Source organism: Apium graveolens, chromosome 2, assembly GCF_009905375.1.
Source record: "Apium graveolens cultivar Ventura chromosome 2, ASM990537v1, whole genome shotgun sequence".
Lineage (NCBI taxonomy): Eukaryota > Viridiplantae > Streptophyta > Magnoliopsida > Apiales > Apiaceae > Apium > Apium graveolens.
The window spans coordinates 12,294,803-12,314,244 of NC_133648.1; the positions used below are offsets into that span (position 1 = coordinate 12,294,803).

At 34.1% G+C, this 19,442-nt stretch overlaps 2 protein-coding genes across 6 annotated transcripts; both read right to left on the reverse strand.

Annotated features, from left to right (window-relative positions):
* Positions 1–258: 258 nt before the first annotated feature.
* LOC141706967 (kinesin-like protein KIN-4C) lies at positions 259–11,260 on the reverse strand. Of its 4 annotated transcripts, none has more exons than XM_074509888.1 (29): positions 11,146–11,260; positions 10,589–10,717; positions 10,312–10,458; positions 9,986–10,138; positions 9,643–9,884; positions 8,845–9,020; positions 8,560–8,684; positions 8,374–8,410; positions 8,150–8,241; positions 7,939–8,055; positions 7,692–7,805; positions 7,506–7,589; positions 7,233–7,419; positions 6,857–6,957; positions 5,806–5,904; positions 5,547–5,660; positions 5,361–5,477; positions 5,194–5,274; positions 4,483–4,554; positions 4,305–4,398; positions 3,721–3,752; positions 3,330–3,415; positions 2,786–2,857; positions 2,403–2,630; positions 2,108–2,243; positions 1,767–1,865; positions 1,089–1,665; positions 937–1,004; positions 259–838 (listed from the first exon to the last, which is right to left on the reverse strand). In XM_074509888.1, the coding sequence occupies exons 2-29, from the start codon at positions 10,706–10,708 to the stop codon at positions 518–520; spliced, it is 3,891 nt and encodes a 1,296-aa protein (XP_074365989.1). In that variant the 5' UTR covers positions 10,709–10,717; positions 11,146–11,260; the 3' UTR covers positions 259–517. The 4 variants fall into 4 exon arrangements, with proteins under 4 accessions (XP_074365989.1, XP_074365988.1, XP_074365986.1 ...); XM_074509887.1 differs by having other exon boundaries at positions 937–1,013; XM_074509885.1 differs by having other exon boundaries at positions 937–1,665.
* Positions 11,261–12,097: 837 nt separating this feature from the next.
* LOC141706969 (nifU-like protein 4, mitochondrial) lies at positions 12,098–18,910 on the reverse strand. 2 transcript variants are annotated; one of them, XM_074509889.1, is made up of 7 exons: positions 18,636–18,910; positions 15,961–16,122; positions 14,143–14,318; positions 13,774–13,877; positions 13,571–13,682; positions 12,684–12,751; positions 12,098–12,426 (listed from the first exon to the last, which is right to left on the reverse strand). In XM_074509889.1, exons 1-7 carry the CDS (start codon positions 18,841–18,843, stop codon positions 12,396–12,398), a joined length of 861 nt encoding a protein of 286 aa, XP_074365990.1. In that variant the 5' UTR covers positions 18,844–18,910; the 3' UTR covers positions 12,098–12,395. The 2 variants fall into 2 exon arrangements, with proteins under 2 accessions (XP_074365990.1, XP_074365991.1); XM_074509890.1 differs by having other exon boundaries at positions 12,098–12,535.
* Between the last annotated feature and the right edge of the window lie 532 nt (positions 18,911–19,442).

Consider the following 19,442-nt stretch of genomic DNA (forward strand, 5'->3'; position numbering starts at 1 on the left):
TCTTTGACTGGACAGAGAAGTGAATCGAATCTGGCAAATTCAAGTGAAAGACTAAATAACTTTTAAACAGCAGGAACAGGAGTGCTTGTCCAGTATATAAGACCTGCATATAAATTTCTTTTTCTAAAGGATTTAACACATTCTATTTTTACCTCTGGTTTGATCTGCTCTAAACAGTGATATATAATATCTTTTCTGCAGATGTCAGCTCATGCTTTTATCGATATTGATAATAACTGTAATTAAGAACTCGAGAAACATGTAAAAGGAAAATTTTATTCCCCTCAGGTCCCAAAATAGGAAAACTGGTTCTGGCTAGACAATGGCAGCATATAACATAACTAGTTCTGGCTAAACAATGGAAGCAAAGATAACTGCTGTTTAATTAAATTGCAAGGTGAAAAATCTGCTGCAAAGATGGGATGCCGGAGATTGATTAATCTCCTTACCAGCACACTGAACTTTCCTTTTGAGCATATATTTAAGCAAAAAAATATTGTGGATAACTGTGTTCCCCTTAATGGTCATTTTCCTTGTCATCTGCTGGTTTTGCTTGTTGGCCCGAACTTCTTGGAACAAGAGTTTCAACCTCCTTGCTAGTGACAGGATCTTTGGGCTGGTCAGAGTTATTTTCTTTTAAGGTGGTATCTGAAGACATAGATCTCATAGCTCTTGGTAATTTCAGAGGAACATCAGATTCGGCTGCAGTGCTCTGTGGATTTTTAAGAACTTCAGGACACTCTGTTTGCGAAGAAAGTTGAGCATTTGGAACTACTTTATAAGTTGGTGGTTTTCGCCATTTCTTCCTCTGTTCAGGCTTAGGCGCATCTGAGGATACCTGGAGTAGTTGAAGTTCTCAATTAGCAAACACAAACATAAAGAATTTACAAATATTACAGCCACCAAGACTTCATATTGATAAGCAAGTGAAAGTACCTTTGTGTTCCCAATGTCAGATAGTGGTTTTCTCTTCGCTGCAGGGTCCTTAGTCCCAGCTGAAATTTCTGAAAGTGCTGTATTAAGTAACATTGCACCATGAGAAACAAGACTGCGGCTTCTCTCTATTTCATCAGAGCTTGAGACATTACCTGTGCCTTCAAGCAGTTCTAACTGAGGCGGAGCACGGCTTCTCTCTTTTTCATCAACGCTTGAAACATTTCCCGTGCCTTCAAGCACTTCTAATTGAGACTGAGCACCCAAATCCTTGATCTTAACTTCCCTATTGCTGCACTTATTAGGATTACAGCCACATGAAATACCACAATTACCCCCCGCAGCTCGACACTCACATTTAGCTGTCTTGCAAAAGGACCATTTGCTACATGAACAACAGCTCGCATCTAACATTTTTTGCAATATAGTATCTTGCTCAACTGCAGGCATCATTTCCATTGTCTCTGGGTCATCAGAATAATTTAAATTTGACTGTGCAACTGAATGTCTTCCAGGTTTAGACATTTTTCTCTTTGTTTTGCGTCTTCTCCCTTTCGCTTCAGCATGAGCCCAACCACTCTCATCCCCTTCATCTAAACTAGAGTATTTCCAGTCAACATCATCATCAACTTCACAGTTAGAATGCTCCGACTCAGAAGTATCCATGTCTTCCACTTCCAGTAACTCAACAAAGTTTCCCCCACCATTGTATAGCATTGACTTCCGAGATCCCTGAAATAAGAAAAAGCAGCCAATAAGTAAATCAATATCGGCGGAAATCACCCCAAAAATCTGTAGTTGCTTGCTAAATAAATTAGGAATAAAGTGACTACCTTCATCCGCAAGTCATATGCATGTAATTCGTCACTATTTTGTGTGGACATCCCAGAGTTTGATTCATTTAGCTTAATAGGTTTCTTCAGAGCAGATTTCTGTTACCAAATGTACTTTTGTAAGGCATACTATATCGAAGGAAACATATTTAATACAGATGAAGATCAGCATTCTACCATTAAACCATCAAAGTGGATCATTATAATGGCTATGCTAAAAGTATCCTTTTAAAATAACAAGTCGAACAAGCCAAGAAGGATCTATCAGATCCAAATTAAAGTGAACTTATTTATTCGGAAGTAACATATGGTTTATAGCATCGTATCACAGAAATACGAACCCACAACTTTTCTTGATGAATAAATTCTGCTTTCTGCATTTCCAGTTGCCTAATTAGATGTACCACTTTTTCCTTCAGATCTCTGATTTCGCAATCCTTCTCTCTGCAGTTTACTTCTTTATCCCATAATGAGCACCTTCAAAATCATTCACAGATCATAAATAGAAGTAATTAACAGCTATGAATTATCTTTTAATTGTAATTAGGAGATCACTTTTCACCTTGCGGAGAATTTAAAGATAATCAACAGCTAAGTATTTTTCTACAATTTTGCAACTACGGAAGCAATTTTTACCTTGCGGAGGATGCTATGTTAAATAGAAAGTTCAAAATTGTCTTTGCATCAGGAAGGGATCGAACTTGATTCCATCTGCCAGAGCCATTAAAGGCCCGTTCTCGCTCTTCAGCTTCCGATAATTGAGATGCCATAGAGACAAGGGTTTTCGATGTTGTTGAGAGCATGTTCTCAAGAGCGTAGATCCTTGAATTTCTGGCACCAGGTGACATTGCCTGAGGACAATCACTGGATGGCAAAAACAAACCAGGTTATTGAGGTATATCGGTATCAGAACTTCAAAAGTATACGTTAACATCTACAAAAATACAATAGATATGAAAAAGGGAAAAAGGGCTATATGGCACAGAATGATTATCTTTTATGGCAATAACATTACAGACCTGATTGTACTTCGCTTAAGAGTTTGTGCTTCTTCCTTCAGTTCTGCCACCTCCTTAGCCATTTTAGCCCTCCTAAAAATCAAAGAATTTTTAAGAAAAATTAGAGCATTATGGACTACTTAAAGAAAACACTAAAGAACATTGTGGACGTAAACAAAATAATAGGAATATATTTATAAAATCTTAAATTTATTTTGCAGTTTTTGCATATATGAAAGTTTACAGATTGTAATTTAATCTCACTATGCTAAGCATGAAGTTAGTCTCTCTATTCAAACCAAATATTTTTAAAAGTTGCACATTACTTATACGAGTACATTCATGTGTGTAAATATGTTTCAAACTGTAACATGGAAAGAAATATTGAATCCAAATGACTACCAGCATTAGTAAACTTGAGCATACCACTAACGAAATGTATCCATAAATTGGAAGATCAACCACAACACAAAAGTTGCTCAGCGGTAATTTAATCTTGTAAAAAATTCCTATTAATAGATATCAAGCATTCTGTCCATAAAAAAGCATAAACAGTGAAACTTACTCTGCCATTTGACGCTCATACTCGGAACGCACTTCATGTACTCGTTTAGTCACTTCAATCTCGTGCTCAATTGCATGCATCAATGCCTATGCGTAAAAGGGTGTCATTAGTTACTAACAAAGAACCCTGGAAATCAATAACAGCAATAAAATCTCCTATTTCTGTTATAATCTTTTGACGCGTCAAATCTTATCAAATTTATTAGGAAGACAAGAATGATATAGAGTATAGTAAATGCGGGGCAATCCATTTTCAGATAAGTAGCTCCAGAGTTAGAGATATCGAAGTAGTTATCTTCTGGACTTGAAGCGTGCTACTATATTTTTATTACTAGTTCAAAAACAGCACAAATATACAAACAAACATCTCTTTCCGATGATGTAACATTTACCTGAATGCCAGGACCATTGCGACTTGCATCGCCTGCGAAATAGAAGAAAAAGAAGATAAATACAAAGCCAATCAATACTCATTGTACCAAATTTTGGTTATCACTATATAAATTAATAAATTGATTTCACTTTAACCCTAGTTCGATTCCATATAACTACATAATTAAATAATAATTGATTCCACTCCAAATCATTTTTGATTCCCTATAACAACAGATTTAAATGATACTTGTTTTAATTTAACTTCTTGGATTTCAACCTAATTTTAATAAATTGGTTTCACTTTAACCCTAGTTCGATTCCATATAACTACATAATAATATAATAATTGATTCCACTCCAACTCATTTTTGATTCCCTATAACAACAGATTTAAATAATACTTATTTCAATTTAACTTTTCGGGTTTGATTTCCCATAAGTACAATAATTAGATAAGATTTATTACTAATAATTAAATGCTAGGACCGAATAATATAACTAATAATTTATTTGATTTAATATTTTAATCCCGTCCCGTACTTCGCACTGGTTATCAGCTAGTATAAGATAATTATGTTGAGAGACTTTAAAATATCAATACCATATGGTCCACGTGATGAAGCCTTTCGAGATTCTAATAGCTCTTTCAATCGTTTTGTAGCCATGGATGCTTCTTCTGTCTTCCTTTGCAGAACCTGGGAAAACAAATGCATACTCTGTTAGTAATAGTTACATTTACACAAGCCAGAAATTAACACGCCCCGAAAACAATAATTTACCATTTTCTGCCTTTGATTCAAAGCTAATAGCTTATGCATCTCATACTCGTTCCTCCGTCCCTCTTTCTTAAGCTGTTTTATAAGCAAAATATATACAAATTACTTATGATCTGAGGAAAACATAATTATGGGAGCTATATGATCCTGCTCACCGGAAAATTTTTAGAGATCCAAATTTAAGAAAACATATCTAAAACAAATATACATATTAGAATATCACCAAGTCCAACACTTAAACACATATCCGTGCTGGATACTTTCAAGTTTCAGTTCAGTTAATATAGCAGACTTTTCATTTTCAACTAAAAATTTACCTAGTATTAAATACAAATCACAGAAGTACCAAAGAGTACCTAAAACATCCGATTAAAATTTATCAACAACGTTTTTTTTGGCTCAAACGCATTAATTCGGCTAGAAGTCGCATGTGTCAGAATTTTTAACTATCTATTCTTCTTCTATTCTCTCTCACCCCCATGTTTTTGTGGCAGAAGGTCATCACAAGTTCAGATCCTTTTAAACGAATGAGTAAAACAATATATTTTCACAAACACAGCTTGCACTTGTGTAGTACATAATCTGAAAGGAATTTATAAAGACATCTACTTTTAGAGCCTGAAGACAAACATGGGTAATTTCACACGAACAAATCTCTGAAGATTGCTTCATCGTCAATTGACTGATTCGTGTAAAAAGTAACAGTAAACACACCTGAAGAACTTCTTTTTCACGTGAAGCCTTCCACAGTCTGAACTGTTCAGATTCTTGCTTGATCTTTTGTTGCAGTTGAACCTATATGATTGAAGTTGTCACAAAGAGTTTGTAGTGAATTAGGTTCAATAAAAATTAATTCCAAGTTAAAAGAACGAAATTACCACCTTTTGGGTCTTAATCCTCTGGATGTCATCCTGTAAACGTTTTGCAGCCTCATCACTCTTCTGCTTTTGCCTTAACAGCTGTGCTTGAGCATCCTGTTTCTTCTTCAATTCAGCAACCTGATAAGGAATAAACTGTAAATACCCTGACTGTAAAATGGACCTGGATAACAATGAAGAATAATTTACCTGTGTTTCGAGACTAGTTAACTTTTGAAGATAATTTTCTTTCAGCTTTTGAGTACTGTCATCAGATGTGGATGATATATTTGAAAGATTACACCTCAGTTGTTCGATCTCTTTCTGCATATTGACTATATGTAAGTAACAAAACATTCTGCATATTGACTATATGTAAGTAACAAAACATTCTGCATATTGACTATATGTAAGTAACAAAACATTACTAAAAAAGATGTGGAAAATAAATATAAGGTTTCACTGTAACCTGCAGAGTTTTCTTTTCTTGTTCCAAGTCCAGAACTTTCTTCTCATAATGTAGTTTAAGAACTGATGTATCAACACCCGCAAACCGCTTCATTTCAGCCTTGGATGAGAAATGACAAAGGCAAAACAAATTTAGCATCACTTATTAACAAGAAGCCTTTTAACCCAGCCAGATTCTAGATTACAATGAATCAAGTAGTTGTACCTGGACACTATATTATAGAGTACGGGAAACAAATTTGTAAATTAGAAATAGAAGATTTTAATTTTTTCAACTTATAAAGCTTCATAAACATTGTAATTCAATCACTTAAGTAGTACTGAGTACAGAGTATACTGATTAGGGTATATCCAGAGGCGGCCCTACAGTATATAAGGCCCTATCAGGGCTGCCTTATGGGTGGCTGGAAGAGAAAGGAAGAGTTGCAGGTTTTTTGTACCCCACACTTTATTTGCTAACACAATTCCTTTTCTCAAATAAAGAAATAAATAACTAACTCCTCTATATCTATAGTTCCATTCATAGCATCTATCCTCTGCTTTAATCAGTAATCTCTGAAACTGAAAGTAGGAATACCTACGCAACTAACATTTATGTACTGAGTTTGATCGGTATTGAAATATTAGTGTTAAACATGGCCTTTTTTGATTTTGTGTTTTTTTTGCTTAGTAAAGTCTAGCCCCCAATGGTCATAATTTGTGGGCCCTCCCATTACGGGTAACTTATGAAATGAGAATATTGTGATATAAGGAATCACAGCAACAAAAACTAAACATGAACCAACCATCAGAGTAAGTAGAATGATTGGGTCATAAAGTAGAAAACTGATCACAATGAGCCTCGTGAATCGTGATGTTGGTTTAGTCTTTAAGCAAGCAGAATTCACAATCACATATTGTCTTTCTTTATTGGATGTCTCCATCTAGAGAAAGACCTAAAAAGAGGCCATTCAATTACTAATGATAATCATAAAATATAGTGATTGAAGCAGGTAGGCGGACACGATGTACGACCCAAGTTACATTCATATAGTTTTACAACAAACATATACCTCTTTCTCTTCAAGTTTCTTGTCCAACTCTTTAAGCTCCATATCCAGTTTTTCCTGAATACTAGAATGTTCTAGTTCTTTTACTCCAACTTCAGCTTCACCTACAATTAAAAAAAAAACTTCTATGTGAAAAAAATGACTATGATATAGAAATGTAGGACATAATTGCACAGCATGAAATGAAGGAAATTACTTTTTAAGATGCTAAATATCAAACTTTTAATGCATTTAGAAAATAATCATAATTAAGCATTAACCGCCGTGTAAACAAAAAAAAATCGGTGGCTTTATACCGACACGAAATCAATCAGTCAGCATAACTCGCGGAATTCATTAACTTTTTACCCAGGGACTGAAGAAAAACGGAAGAAGTTACCTTCAATATCTGCAGCTACCATATCAGATTCAGCAAACAATATATTTTTTGTAGCAAACCCAACAGCATCCAATTCAAGGTAATCCTGTTCATTGTGTTTTGAAATATTCGTCGAGTTTTGTAGTTGAAGCACTTCATTTTCCAGTTCTTGGATCTTTTTAACATAATTTTTAACAAGCCCGATATCCTGCTCAAACACATTAAGCATAGATCAGAGAAGCTAAAAAACATAAATAGAACCCCTGACAGTTGACAGCAACTGGCAACCCATACTTGAATTGAATCAGTGTCAATCTCCTCCCAAGATTTACCGCTTCGAGCTGATTCAAGTTTCATGATTAGCTTATCTTTTTCTACCTGAAATATAAACCAACTCATATGACACACAATACTCTCACATAGGGTGTAAAAATTCATGCCCTGGAACTATTGAGAAGCAAAAATAACTATGATCCATACCTGAGCATCAATAGCTCGTTTTGCAAGATGCTCACAGCTCATCCTTCGTTCTTGAAGCTCCCTCTGTAGCTCTCCATTACTTGCCTCGAGCAAAGAGATCTTGTGCTTTAACATCTGGAACAAATATAATAATAACAATAAACTCAAAATTAAAATTGTAGCTTCAAATAACGCAAAATGAAAATGAAAACAGCATAAAATTTAACGGATCACAGTCATTATTGACTTTTTAATCAAATTACTCTACCTGGATTTCCTCAAATGGTGTACCAGCATCTCCACGAACATAAAGGAGCTCAGCCTGCAATTGCTCAATTTGATTCTGCATTCTATGCATCTGTGCTGCAACTGGATCACGGTTGACCTTCAATTTCCAAAAACATGAGATTCAAAAGAGCAACGTTAGCACATACGAATCGCTTGAAAAACTTACTGGATGGAGAAAGAAAATTACTCACAATAGCTTTGTTTTGGATGTTACGGGCTCGATTTGCATATTTTAAAGTATTCAGTGTCTCCTCTGCATTTGTGTCTGCAGGACTTACACAAGCTGCATCCATACATGAAAAAAATGAAACATGAAAAACTTAAACGTACATATCATGACATGAAATGTTTGATATAAATAAAATCGATGTATTTTTTATTAATCAAGCACGGAGAAAATGTATAGAAAGCATACCTATCATGACGGTTTTGCTGTTTCCCCCAAGAGAGTCCTAGAATATTAATTGTTGGCAATCAGGAAATATTTATGGCGGTATTCATGTAGCAGTACAAAATAGAATTTAAAACTTAAAACTAAAGAAACGTCAATAATGATTCAAAACATTTTAGAAAAGGTTGAATTGTTCAATTTAAAACTTGCCTGCAACAGACGAGTTAATTTGCTATCTCGGTACGGAACATGTCCTCCTTCTTTACGCTTCTTCTCATCACCCAAAGCACTTATAACATTACCGAGAGCAAGTAGACCCTTGTTTATATGAATTCCTAGAAAAATAAATTTTCATAAACTTCTAAACAGGATGTTACTATTAAATCTGACAAAAATGGTAAAATGAAAAGAGATCCATTTGTTAATGCCACCAGCAACAAGGCATTTTCTTACACAGTTTAATACTATATTATCAGTGTTAATTGGTAAGCAAACCTTCTCGTAAACGCAACCCATCTGCCCCAGTTCGCTTCGCTCTTTCAGAACCAGCAAGGTCAACTAAATGGAGTTTCGCACATAAAATATCCCCATTGGCATCAGGCATATCTCCGCCAGCTGAAGAAGAAAGCCTCTTTTGCTCCATTGAAATTGTAAATATTGCATGCGATCGACTGCAACATAAAATAGACCATGTTAAAAGCCAGTCTTAATTTGGAATATTTGCAAGAAAGACTCTTCTGAAAACTCATAAAAAGCGGGAAGAGGAAAAGATGATAAAATTTTAGATAAGCTGGTAATTTTTTCACTCCACTTTCATCATAGTATTAGCGTGCTCAGCACAACAGGTAGATGAATGATGCATAAATTTCATTTCAGATATTATGTTCACAAAAATATAAAATTACAAAAAATAAGAAAACAATAATGCATTGACTTGTAAATTACATTTTATAAGGATGCAAGAGCCCAGGCCACAAGCTTCTTGTGCTGGTTAGACTAATTCATTGTTTCCTTGAAGCCACTAAACAAAGCATTGCCTGGTTTAAGCATCAAGCATCCTGCCTTCTAATATAATACATTTATTCATAGATAAAAAATATTTAGGAAGTTCAGTATTTCCTTGCAAGTAATGCTAGTGTTCAAAGTACACAAAAAATGATTGTTGAGGTATATATGAAGTTTAATGTTGCATTCCAAATTAAACACAAAATAGTGTTACTCATAAAAGTTTAATATTTCAATAGATATGCTGTTCCTTTCCACTATAAGGCGGTAAATAGAGATGAGTTGCACCTGGATTTGCTATTCATATTTGTGCTCCCAGTAGCACGACAAAAAGAACCACGCAAGAGAAAAGAAGCCATTTCTTCCTTCGTCCTGACTTCAGCCTCAGTTACTCCAGCAAGTGTTATTCCTCCATTTGCAGTTTCTCTGATATGAATCGGAACTCTGGCCGGACCAGCAGGCTTTGCTTCACCTTTAGCGAAAGGTACTGGATTTGGATCTAGCAGATCATATACCTCCTCCTTAAATATCTAGGAAGAACATTATCATATATAGATAATTATATTGACTATATCAGGTATGCATACAACATTATGACCAGTACCGAGAAATATAAATGACTTTTATGTACCTCAATAAACGATACTCTAATCAAAAATTCTGTGGATTCTTTAGCTGCTTCCACTCTTGAAAAAATTGTTTCCATCACATGAGGAATAACCCCGTCATTCTGCCCTTCGCCATTATAATTTGTCCCCATCGTGTATGTTTTTCCTGATCCCGTCTGCGAAATTAGGAAAGATGCATATAAAGAAAGAAACATGACCATATTGCTACGGTAAAAGCAAAGGAAACATAATAATATACCATGGATGTAAATATTAACAGACCACTAAATTCTATAAATATATACAGTAACCAAAAAAACAAAAAACACAAAGTAAAAAAGTTCGCTACCTGGCCATACGCAAGAACAGTGCCATTGTATCCCTGACAAAGTGCATCAACAAGGGGAGCAACACATTCCTCATAAATTCGTGAGGAATGTTTCCCCGAGCTTCCAAAAACATAATCAAATGTGAACGAATGAGATCCTATTTGAACCTATTAAACACACATCACACCAAATAGTCAGTCAATTAACCTTCTACAAAAACCGATATACAAAGCAATTAACTTTCTTCTCCTCACACACCCAATATACACACATATACACCATCAAGTCCAATCTTACCTGCGGTTCACCGGGAGGAACAGAAATGCAATCGGTACAACCGACAGCTAGTTCACCTGTTACGAGAGGCCTAATATTCACCGCAACTCTCACACAATCCTTCGTCTCCGATGTCTCCATTACACTAACCTATAAATAATGTAGCCCTAATTTACATCCATTACATTTACATTTAAATCAAATAATACAACAAATAGAGTGCAATTACATCCATTTCAACTCGTATTTATATATAATAAAGCACAGTAGAGTTCAATTACATACATATATATACAATTAGGGCATAAATAGTGAAATTAAAATTACGAGATTTTGAGATTGCGATATTATAAAGTAGAGTAACTGACCAATTTTGACCAGATAGGGAGAGGGAGAGAGGGAGAGGGAGAGGGAGGGAGCGAGAGGGAGAGAGAGAGAGAGAGAGAGAGAGAGACAGAGAAGACTAGTACCTAAGAGTTGAGAGAGATGGAGAGAGAGAGAGAGAGAGAGAAGACTAGTACCTGAGAGTTGAGAGAGATGGAGAGAGAGAGAGAGAGAGAGAGAGAGAAGACTAGTACCTGAGAATTGAGAGAGATGGAGAGTCGTCAGAATATAGACACAGTTCGTGTGTGTATATTTGTAGTTAAGAGAGAGAGAGAGAGAGAGAGAGAGAGAGAGAGAGGGGCAACGATCTAAATCGAAATTGAAATTGAATAAAAGGCGCTCAGTTCCAAATAAATTCAAATGTGCATCACGTGAGTTGCGAGTGCTCACTAGACGTTAGCTATTGTGGGCTTTGGATGGGTGGGGGCCCAGCCTCATAAAATGAACTCACTTTGGTAACTGTTCTAATCTATTTTTAGTTTTAACCGCAAGGCCCAGACAAATCCTCCTTCCAAATCAGTGAAGTAGGAGTAGAAGTTTTAATACAAGAGACCATGGGATATAAATTGGCAGATTTTTTAAAAATTATCGATTAATTACTGAAAAATTGGTTTAAAATATTTGTTCAATTTGATCAATTTTTGATAAATTATCGATAAGTCATTCGATTTTTTTTAAAAATCATCTGATAAATCGTAGATAGATAGCTCAACTAAATAATTCCGATTTTCGAGTTCCGCAATCATGCAGGAGATACTTAAATCAAAAGGCTTTTTATTTAAAAAAATCATTCTCTAAAATAATGCAATAAAATTTGATAAGACTTTGACGTTACTAATATAATTTGCTTTATTATATACATCGGTAATCTTAATTTTGTTTCTGTTAGAAATGTCATGAATTGATTAAATTTTGAGTTACAGTAGATCATAAATTACACATTTTAAATTTAAAAAAAAACAATATTTTGTCAAAATTTTGGATGCACCAAGCACTCAAGCATAGATAAAGATTTGTTTGACAATTCTCTGGATACTGTGGTTATACAAAAATCAGTTAATTCAAGGCATACAAACACTTAGCTAAACGGTAACATATATTGCTGAAAATTCGATCACCAAGGATAGCAAGGTTATATATACTCTCTATAAAAATTGTTAATCGCATATTTTAAACCCGGTAAGACATCGTGAAACATCTCTTTATTGCAGCAAGAATATCAATGGTATCGACTATTGACTACATGCTGAGAAGTCTAGTTCAAAAACAACAGCGTCACATAAATGTTTCGAAAACGACAATCCTGAATACAAACTCCTATTCCAGATTACAAAATTCTAATGATTGTCACGACTGTAAACCTTGAATCTAGGTAAATAGTTGTACTTCTAACATGTCAAACGGATGCTGTAAATGCAGTGGAGATAGCCAACTCAGTTCCAGTTCACTTTTGCATACCATCTTGAATTTGGATACTGAAACCACACTACTGCTGTATCAGTTTATTTCAATTCTTCTCTTTTGTGTATCTTAGGTAATTATTGTTGTTGGTATCCCACGTTACAAAAATATAGCACATATAACCTGGTACATAAATCACTCTGGAAAAGTTTAATACATGTTAATGAACTTTCACTCCATAAAATATAACATTTTTCTTCTTCAAAAGTGGAGCTAGATGATTCCTTATGTAACTGGTAGCTAAATCAAAACTGTAAGAAACTAACTCAACTATTCTGTCCTCGCAGTTTCTTCTGCGCCTTCATCCTCAGCATCAAATTCTTGCTCCACGGCTTTGACCTTGAATATACAAATTTATGTAACAAATTTACTTCAGTAAAATTAAAAAAAAAACAAAAGGAGAAAAGGTCGAGTATCAGAACTTCTGGTTAGATAAATAATGAAATTTTAGCATAGAAGCATAGTAGATTGCACGATTACCTGCCTGACAACCGAACAACAAATTAGGAGTCTAAGTTTTTATATGTCCTGGGTCTATTAAAAATCAGGCCTTCTATTTATTTTAAGAAGCAGACAGGAAATATAAAGATGATAAATTTTTAAAAAATTAAAAAAAAAATAATTTAAAAACTTAAATACACTTTAAACCTCGATAAAGCATCAACTAAAACTTTGCCTTTCATGTACACTTTACCCTGATGGAAAATGTACAAAATCAGGCCAGAAGGGTTCGACTAGTCGAATTAACATGCTTTGGTGCTCATTTGAGTGGAACAAAATAAGACCTAAAGACATCAGTTATCTATGCTAAATATCATATTAAACAGAAACGAGATCATGTATACAGTGGTTTTGCCTCCACACATCATATTCTCTTTTACTAAATGTTAAAAGTTTTTTGTGATCAATGCTTTGTGTTTTTCATAACTCTCTTTCTTTTTTCTGCAAATTGCACGACATGTAGAACTTTCTAATAAGTTTTGACATATTATGATTGTAAATGAACTGTTACATTATGATTGTAAATGAACTGTTACGCCAATTTAAATCATATTATAATCTTACCTTAATCGGTTTTAACTTTCAATATAGTGCCATGATATATAACAATATATAATCATGGGTGCTAGTGCTACAAAGATTACTTCAACACTTTACCTCAGGTACATAATGCATCAACATGTTCTCAATGCCAGACTTCAGCGTGACAGATGAGCTGGGACAACCGCTACAAGCTCCTTGCATTCTTAGTTTAACTACTCCAGATTCTCTGAAAATGGGAAGCAAATATAAAAATTATATATACAATCCTATACCGACTATCTATTTATACACTATCAACCAGAGGAAAGTAGACTTACGGATCAAAACCTATGTACTCAATGTCTCCACCATCATCTTGTACAGATGGTCGAATTCTGGTTTCTAATAGTTCTTTGATCATTGCAACAGTTTCTGTATCATCCTGGAAAATCAAATACGCCAGTGGTCATACCAGAGGTTAGAAGGCCATTCTGGCACATCAGATGTATACATATATATATATATGTGTGTGTGTGTGTGTGTTATATATATATGTGTGTGTGTGTGTGTTATATATATATGTGTGTGTGTGTGATCCTATCTAATACTATGTTCATTAAACTGCTAAGCTGTCAGTGCTCCTTTTAACAATGCAAATGAAATAATTACAAAATTGTAGCAGAAAATGCTAAGATTTGGCAACATACTTCATGAATAGCAGTGTCTTTGGCAGCAGCAGCAGCTGAGTCAAGAAATAAAGGCTGGCCAGAAGAATAGAAATCCATGATAGCAGCAAAGATTTCCGGTTTCAGAAAATCCCATGAAGCGTCTTCTGATTTTGTTACAGTTACAAAATCTGACCCAAAGAAAACCCGAGTAACTCCTGTAAAATCATTCTTTTTTAATATACACATAAATATATTTTTCAAATTGATTTACACACACACACACAGATGTTCCAAGCACAAACACATTGATAGTTAGGTAACTAAATGACTGACCAAAATCAAAAACAGTAGATTAGCAATCAGAAGTGCATCTGGCCAAGTGAAATATACATGACTACGAAAACCTAAGTGTACCAGACGCCGCTAGACATTAGCCAATTTTTCTAAGAGCCGCGACTACCACCTTAGTCCATGCATCCCCAGTTTCTAAGAGGTAAGAGGTAGGTGGCAAAGGGATCCCTTAAATGACTAAAATTATACATGACATAGAGGACACAGGTGTTCCGATCACATACACTTCTGTAATCTTCAAGATAACCCCCCCCCCAAAAAAAAAAAAAACCATAAAATTAAACTAAAAAGAAACAAGCTACTTGAAGCAATCCTTAAATCAAAATATAAAGCAAACTCTACATCATCAGACAAAGGATTACAAACTAATCTCTCATAAGTGGACATGACAGATAAACTAAGTCCCTCATTTGATAGAGCAGTATTCAAATGATTAATATTCTATTGCTTTAAGCTTAGAATTGGGATTAGCTGTTCTGTTATATTCTTACTTGTTCATCATAAGATTGAGACTTGAGAGTTTGAACCTCTTTATCAACAATGAAGTTACTGGCTTCCAATGCTAAACCTAAGGGGCTATGCTTCCACGGTATCTCACACCCTCTCACTCGAGAGGGAGGTTGAGGGTTCAAGTCTAAGTGGAGATGTGTGTGAGCAAGTAAGGGTAGGAGATCTCTACAAAAATCCTGCTTTCCTTTCCCAAAAACATTAAATTGGCGCACCAATGACCAACCTAAAACTGTTTGACGAATTCCAAGTATTAAGACTTACGAGACAGATTATCCTAGTAATCTTTAATTGAATTGTATAACAGCATGTCAAACATTGTTACACAGAAAAAAAATATACATACTGTAAATAGATGCATAAATAATCCCCAAAGATTCGTAATATATAACCATACTTAAATTTTCTAGACCGTTTCCTATTTATTTAAAAGTTGAACCATATAAGTTGTTATATACATCATTGGCCATGACAGTATCATGTAAAAACCACAAAGAAGTCTAAACTTTATTGCGAAAAGCGTCAAAAAATAACAGAAGACTCTATAACGTATAACCAATTCACTAAAGACAGAGCACCCCATGCATCAAAAGAAAGGTCAGGAAAGTGTGTGGTGTCCATTATGAACCACTGGAAGCATACTAGACATAAGTTTACTGAAACACCAAAACTTTAAACACTACTCCCTCCGTCCCATTCAATTCTATACATTTTTTTTCTATCTCCGACACACATTTTAAGGTGAATATAAATTATAAGGTATACCTCCATAATTTATTTTTAAAATTTTCTTTTTTTGTATTAAACTTTAAATATTAAATTTTTATTTAGAAAAAAAAATTGTAAAATAATTTATGGAACTATACTATAAAGGCGCGTGAAAATGTGTGCCGAGCCCCCGTCTCCTAATGTATACATCTCGCTGGGATTGAGAGAGTAATTTTTTGCAAAAAATAGTTTGAGCAAATCACAATACATCATAATTTGATTCATGCTAACCGTCAATTCCATACAAGGCCTTTGCAAGTGGTGCATTCATTGCTGAACGAGCATTAGGAAAGTCAGAGCTCCCAACTTCCATAACAGGTTTTCCAGGATAAAACATGAGTGATAAAGGATTTGGAGTTGATTGTGTTTGAATAAACATGTTTCTTCTCTGCCCTGTTAACAGAAAGTCAAAATAAGACCATAGAATCATCTAAAACTCCATAAAACATATAGACAGGAAAATTTCACCAACATATAAACTGTCAGCCCAAGCTTCAGCACACCAGTAGTCCATATTTTATGTGATTGGGTTAACATCTTTTGATCTTCAATTATGCTTCTGCTTACTATTATTGTTTGGTAAAAATTCAGCTTAGCTCAACTATTTATCCACATCTTTGGCGCTAAGAAGCACCAGAATTATCATAAAAATGAATAATGTCTTTTTATTATATGAAGTTGTAAGTGCAAATCCAATACTTTCAACCATAGGATCATGACATTATCCCTGAGAGATGAATGGCATCAAACTCATATCACTCACTACTACAAACAAACCAAAATAGTAGCTCCCACAACAATCACACAGTTGTCAAATACAATAAAACCCATCATTTCTTCAAATTAAAGATTTAAATTTACAATAACAATTACTTGGCTACCTAATACACAAAAATTAACAATCAAACCAACATTTAATTTTAAATATTATACTTGACGATTACTATTATTTACCATTTAAGAAAATCCAAATAAAATTGCCATTTAGTCAAAATCAAATAAACAAAATTACAAGCTACCCAAACACGCAAAGTTAAAAAAAAAACTGTAACATAAAATCAACAAATATTGAATTTTCACAAACTTGTGTCATAAATTTGACAAACTTCCAAAATGGGTCCATGGGGATTGTTGTAAAAGAGGTAAAGATTTAAATTAACTCAAATTTATAGCCAACCCAATAGGATTTCTTGAAGATAAAAACGAGTATCTATACAAGTATTGTAATGTGTATCTATATGTGTTAACATGGGGTTCCAAGAATTTGCAAACAAAGCCTTCCCACCCAAACAAATTTTCCCAAACTCCTCTTCATTACTGATGATTTCTCAAAATACGTGTAGAATGGTATAATAGCTTATAGAGTGATTGCTTAAAATTGTACACTCCAAATCTTTATCATGATATTATGATTACCTTTTTTTCATATTTTAAAATTCATATTTGGAAATTTCATAGTATTTTTATTATATATTTGGTTAATAAAATTATGTTTTTAGGGCTAAGAAGTTATAAAATTGGTGTAGAAATCTTCTGAATGTTTATTTTAGCTTGTGTATAGTTGTGCGTGATGAAAGTGGCGTGTATTTTACTCCTCTTTGTTCGAATATTTGATTGATATAATTATATTGAGATACGATCCTGTTATTTTGTTTATATTCATTAGTGATCTGCAGATTTTGAGAAATTATACATGCAGTGACATAATCTTCTCAGGTGCAGAATTCCTAGCAAAACTCCTTAATCAATATGAAAAAACTCAGTGGGCCAATGGAGAAAAAGGAAGACAGCACAAAAAAACAGAGAAAGATGTATTCAAAACCCGGGCTAAAATTCATGGCAATCCTGGAATATAAATTTGGTAGTCAGCATATAAACTGGAGAAAAAAAACAATGCAGCTTAGAAGCAGGAACAGCATACTGTGCTGCTACGGTCTACTAAAAAAGAACATAGGAGTGAAGCTATGACTTATGAGAAGCACGTGAAATCATCACTCCTGCATGAACAAAGTCCTCGACAAAAAAGAGGGGCCAAAGAAAATTATAATTTACATCAACTGCAAAGCGAACAGGAGTTCACTGCTAAGGAAGCAAATAATAACTACAGTAAAACAATGATAAATTAATCATTTCAATACAGAAATTTTGGGACATATATAGCAACAACAAATATTTAACCTCAATGAATTAATAACATCAATAAATTAATAAAATTTTCCAGTCCCGGTCGTATTAATGATAGAGGTTTTACTGTATTTAATGAGACTCAAACACATGACTACTACTGCTCCGACTCAAATTGGATTCACTGATAAGCACAAAAGGCCTCTATAAAATTATAAACTTCTGAAGTATGGTCATATGCTAATTGTGTAGGCTAGAAGTACGGTCTGTGCTGGTAAAAAATGTGGAAATAATTTTGTTAAGTTAGAAGCATATGTGATCGGAAGTGTGGAACAAAGTAAAAGAATCATGTACAATTTCATCTAATCCTCAAGTTTCGTCTACATTAAGCAATATAAGGTTCTGGAACAGAAAACCAAACGGCAGCAGATTCAGAAGTAAAAAACAAAGTTCAAAAAGCTCTTTAAAGCATTGAAAAGGAACAACCAAAACAAAACCACTTGCCTCAATCACAACAGCAACCGAAACAATAGCAATCAACACTATCCAATACACAGAACTCAACAACAAAACCAACATACAATTTCAAAGATTAGTACTTTACAATTACTTTTATTCACCAATTCATAAACAGACAGTTACAAATTACCATTTATTGGAAAACAAAGAAACAAAATTACAAGCTACCCAAAACACACAAAAATTAAAAAAACCAAGCAAACTATAACATAAAATCAAAAAAGATTGAATTTTTACAAACTAGTATCAAGAATTAGACAAACCTGCAAAAGTGGTCCATGGGGATTGCTGAAAAAGAGGTAGAGATTTGAAAGAACTCGGATTTGAAGCCGACCCAGTAGATTTTCTTGAAGAAACATACAAGAAACGAGTATGTATACAAGTATTGTATCTATTTTTGGTGACATGGGGTTCCAAGATTTTGCAAACAAAGCCTCCTCGCCCAAACAATTTTCCCAAGCTCCTCTTCATTCTGATGATTTCTCAAAATGCGTGTAGAATGGTTTACTACTTTCAATTCTTGATTGTGTTATTTTGATTTCTTTTTTTGGTATATATTTTTGTTAAATATTTGATTATAAAATTTGTATAGAGCATGATTTGTAAAAACATATCTACACTAATAGTTAAAATGGTTAGCTAAACTATTATTATTTAAAATATTTGCTTTTTTTTTGCCAAAAAAAATGTTTCATTAACAAACCAAATCCTTGTTCGGTATATGATAGAGTTTGGGTAAACACAATTCCCACCCCATATACGATCAGCTACAGAACTATTGTGTCTCGTTAAGAAGTGAGTCACTTTGTTGGCGGATCGTTTAACAAAAATTAACGTCACCATACAATGATTTAACTCTGAAATTAAATACCTACACTCCTATATAACTCTGCCTAGTAACACAGATGAATTGAAGAGTACTGAATTGCTTGTACCACTGCTAAACAATCAGTCTCCACTATCGCCAGTTGCTTTATATTATATTTGATCCAACTCAAAGCTTCTTTAATACCCATAGCCTCGGCCAAGCCAGGAGCTATACGATTTAAAATGGTTAGCTAAATTATCAT

Bases quoted from the DNA above. Each gene is read 5' to 3' on its own strand.
- LOC141706967 (XM_074509885.1), bottom strand. From the start codon at position 10,708: ATGGAGACATCGGAGACGAAGGATTGTGTGAGAGTTGCGGTGAATATT. The intron at 7,590-7,691 runs GTATGGATCATA...TTTATATTTCAG, and splicing joins AACGAGCTATTGATGCTCAG to GTAGAAAAAGATAAGCTAAT. The intron at 6,958-7,232 runs GTAACTTCTTCC...TTTTAATTGTAG, and splicing joins GGTAGCTGCAGATATTGAAG to GTGAAGCTGAAGTTGGAGTA.
- LOC141706969 (XM_074509889.1), bottom strand. From the start codon at position 18,843: ATGAAGAGGAGCTTGGGAAAATTGTTTGGGCGAGGAGGCTTTGTTTGC. The intron at 12,752-13,570 runs GTAAAGTGTTGA...TGTATATTCAAG, and splicing joins TGATGCATTATGTACCTGAG to GTCAAAGCCGTGGAGCAAGA. The intron at 12,427-12,683 runs GTTGAGTTAGTT...GTGTGGTTTCAG, and splicing joins GAAACTGCGAGGACAGAATA to TATCCAAATTCAAGATGGTA.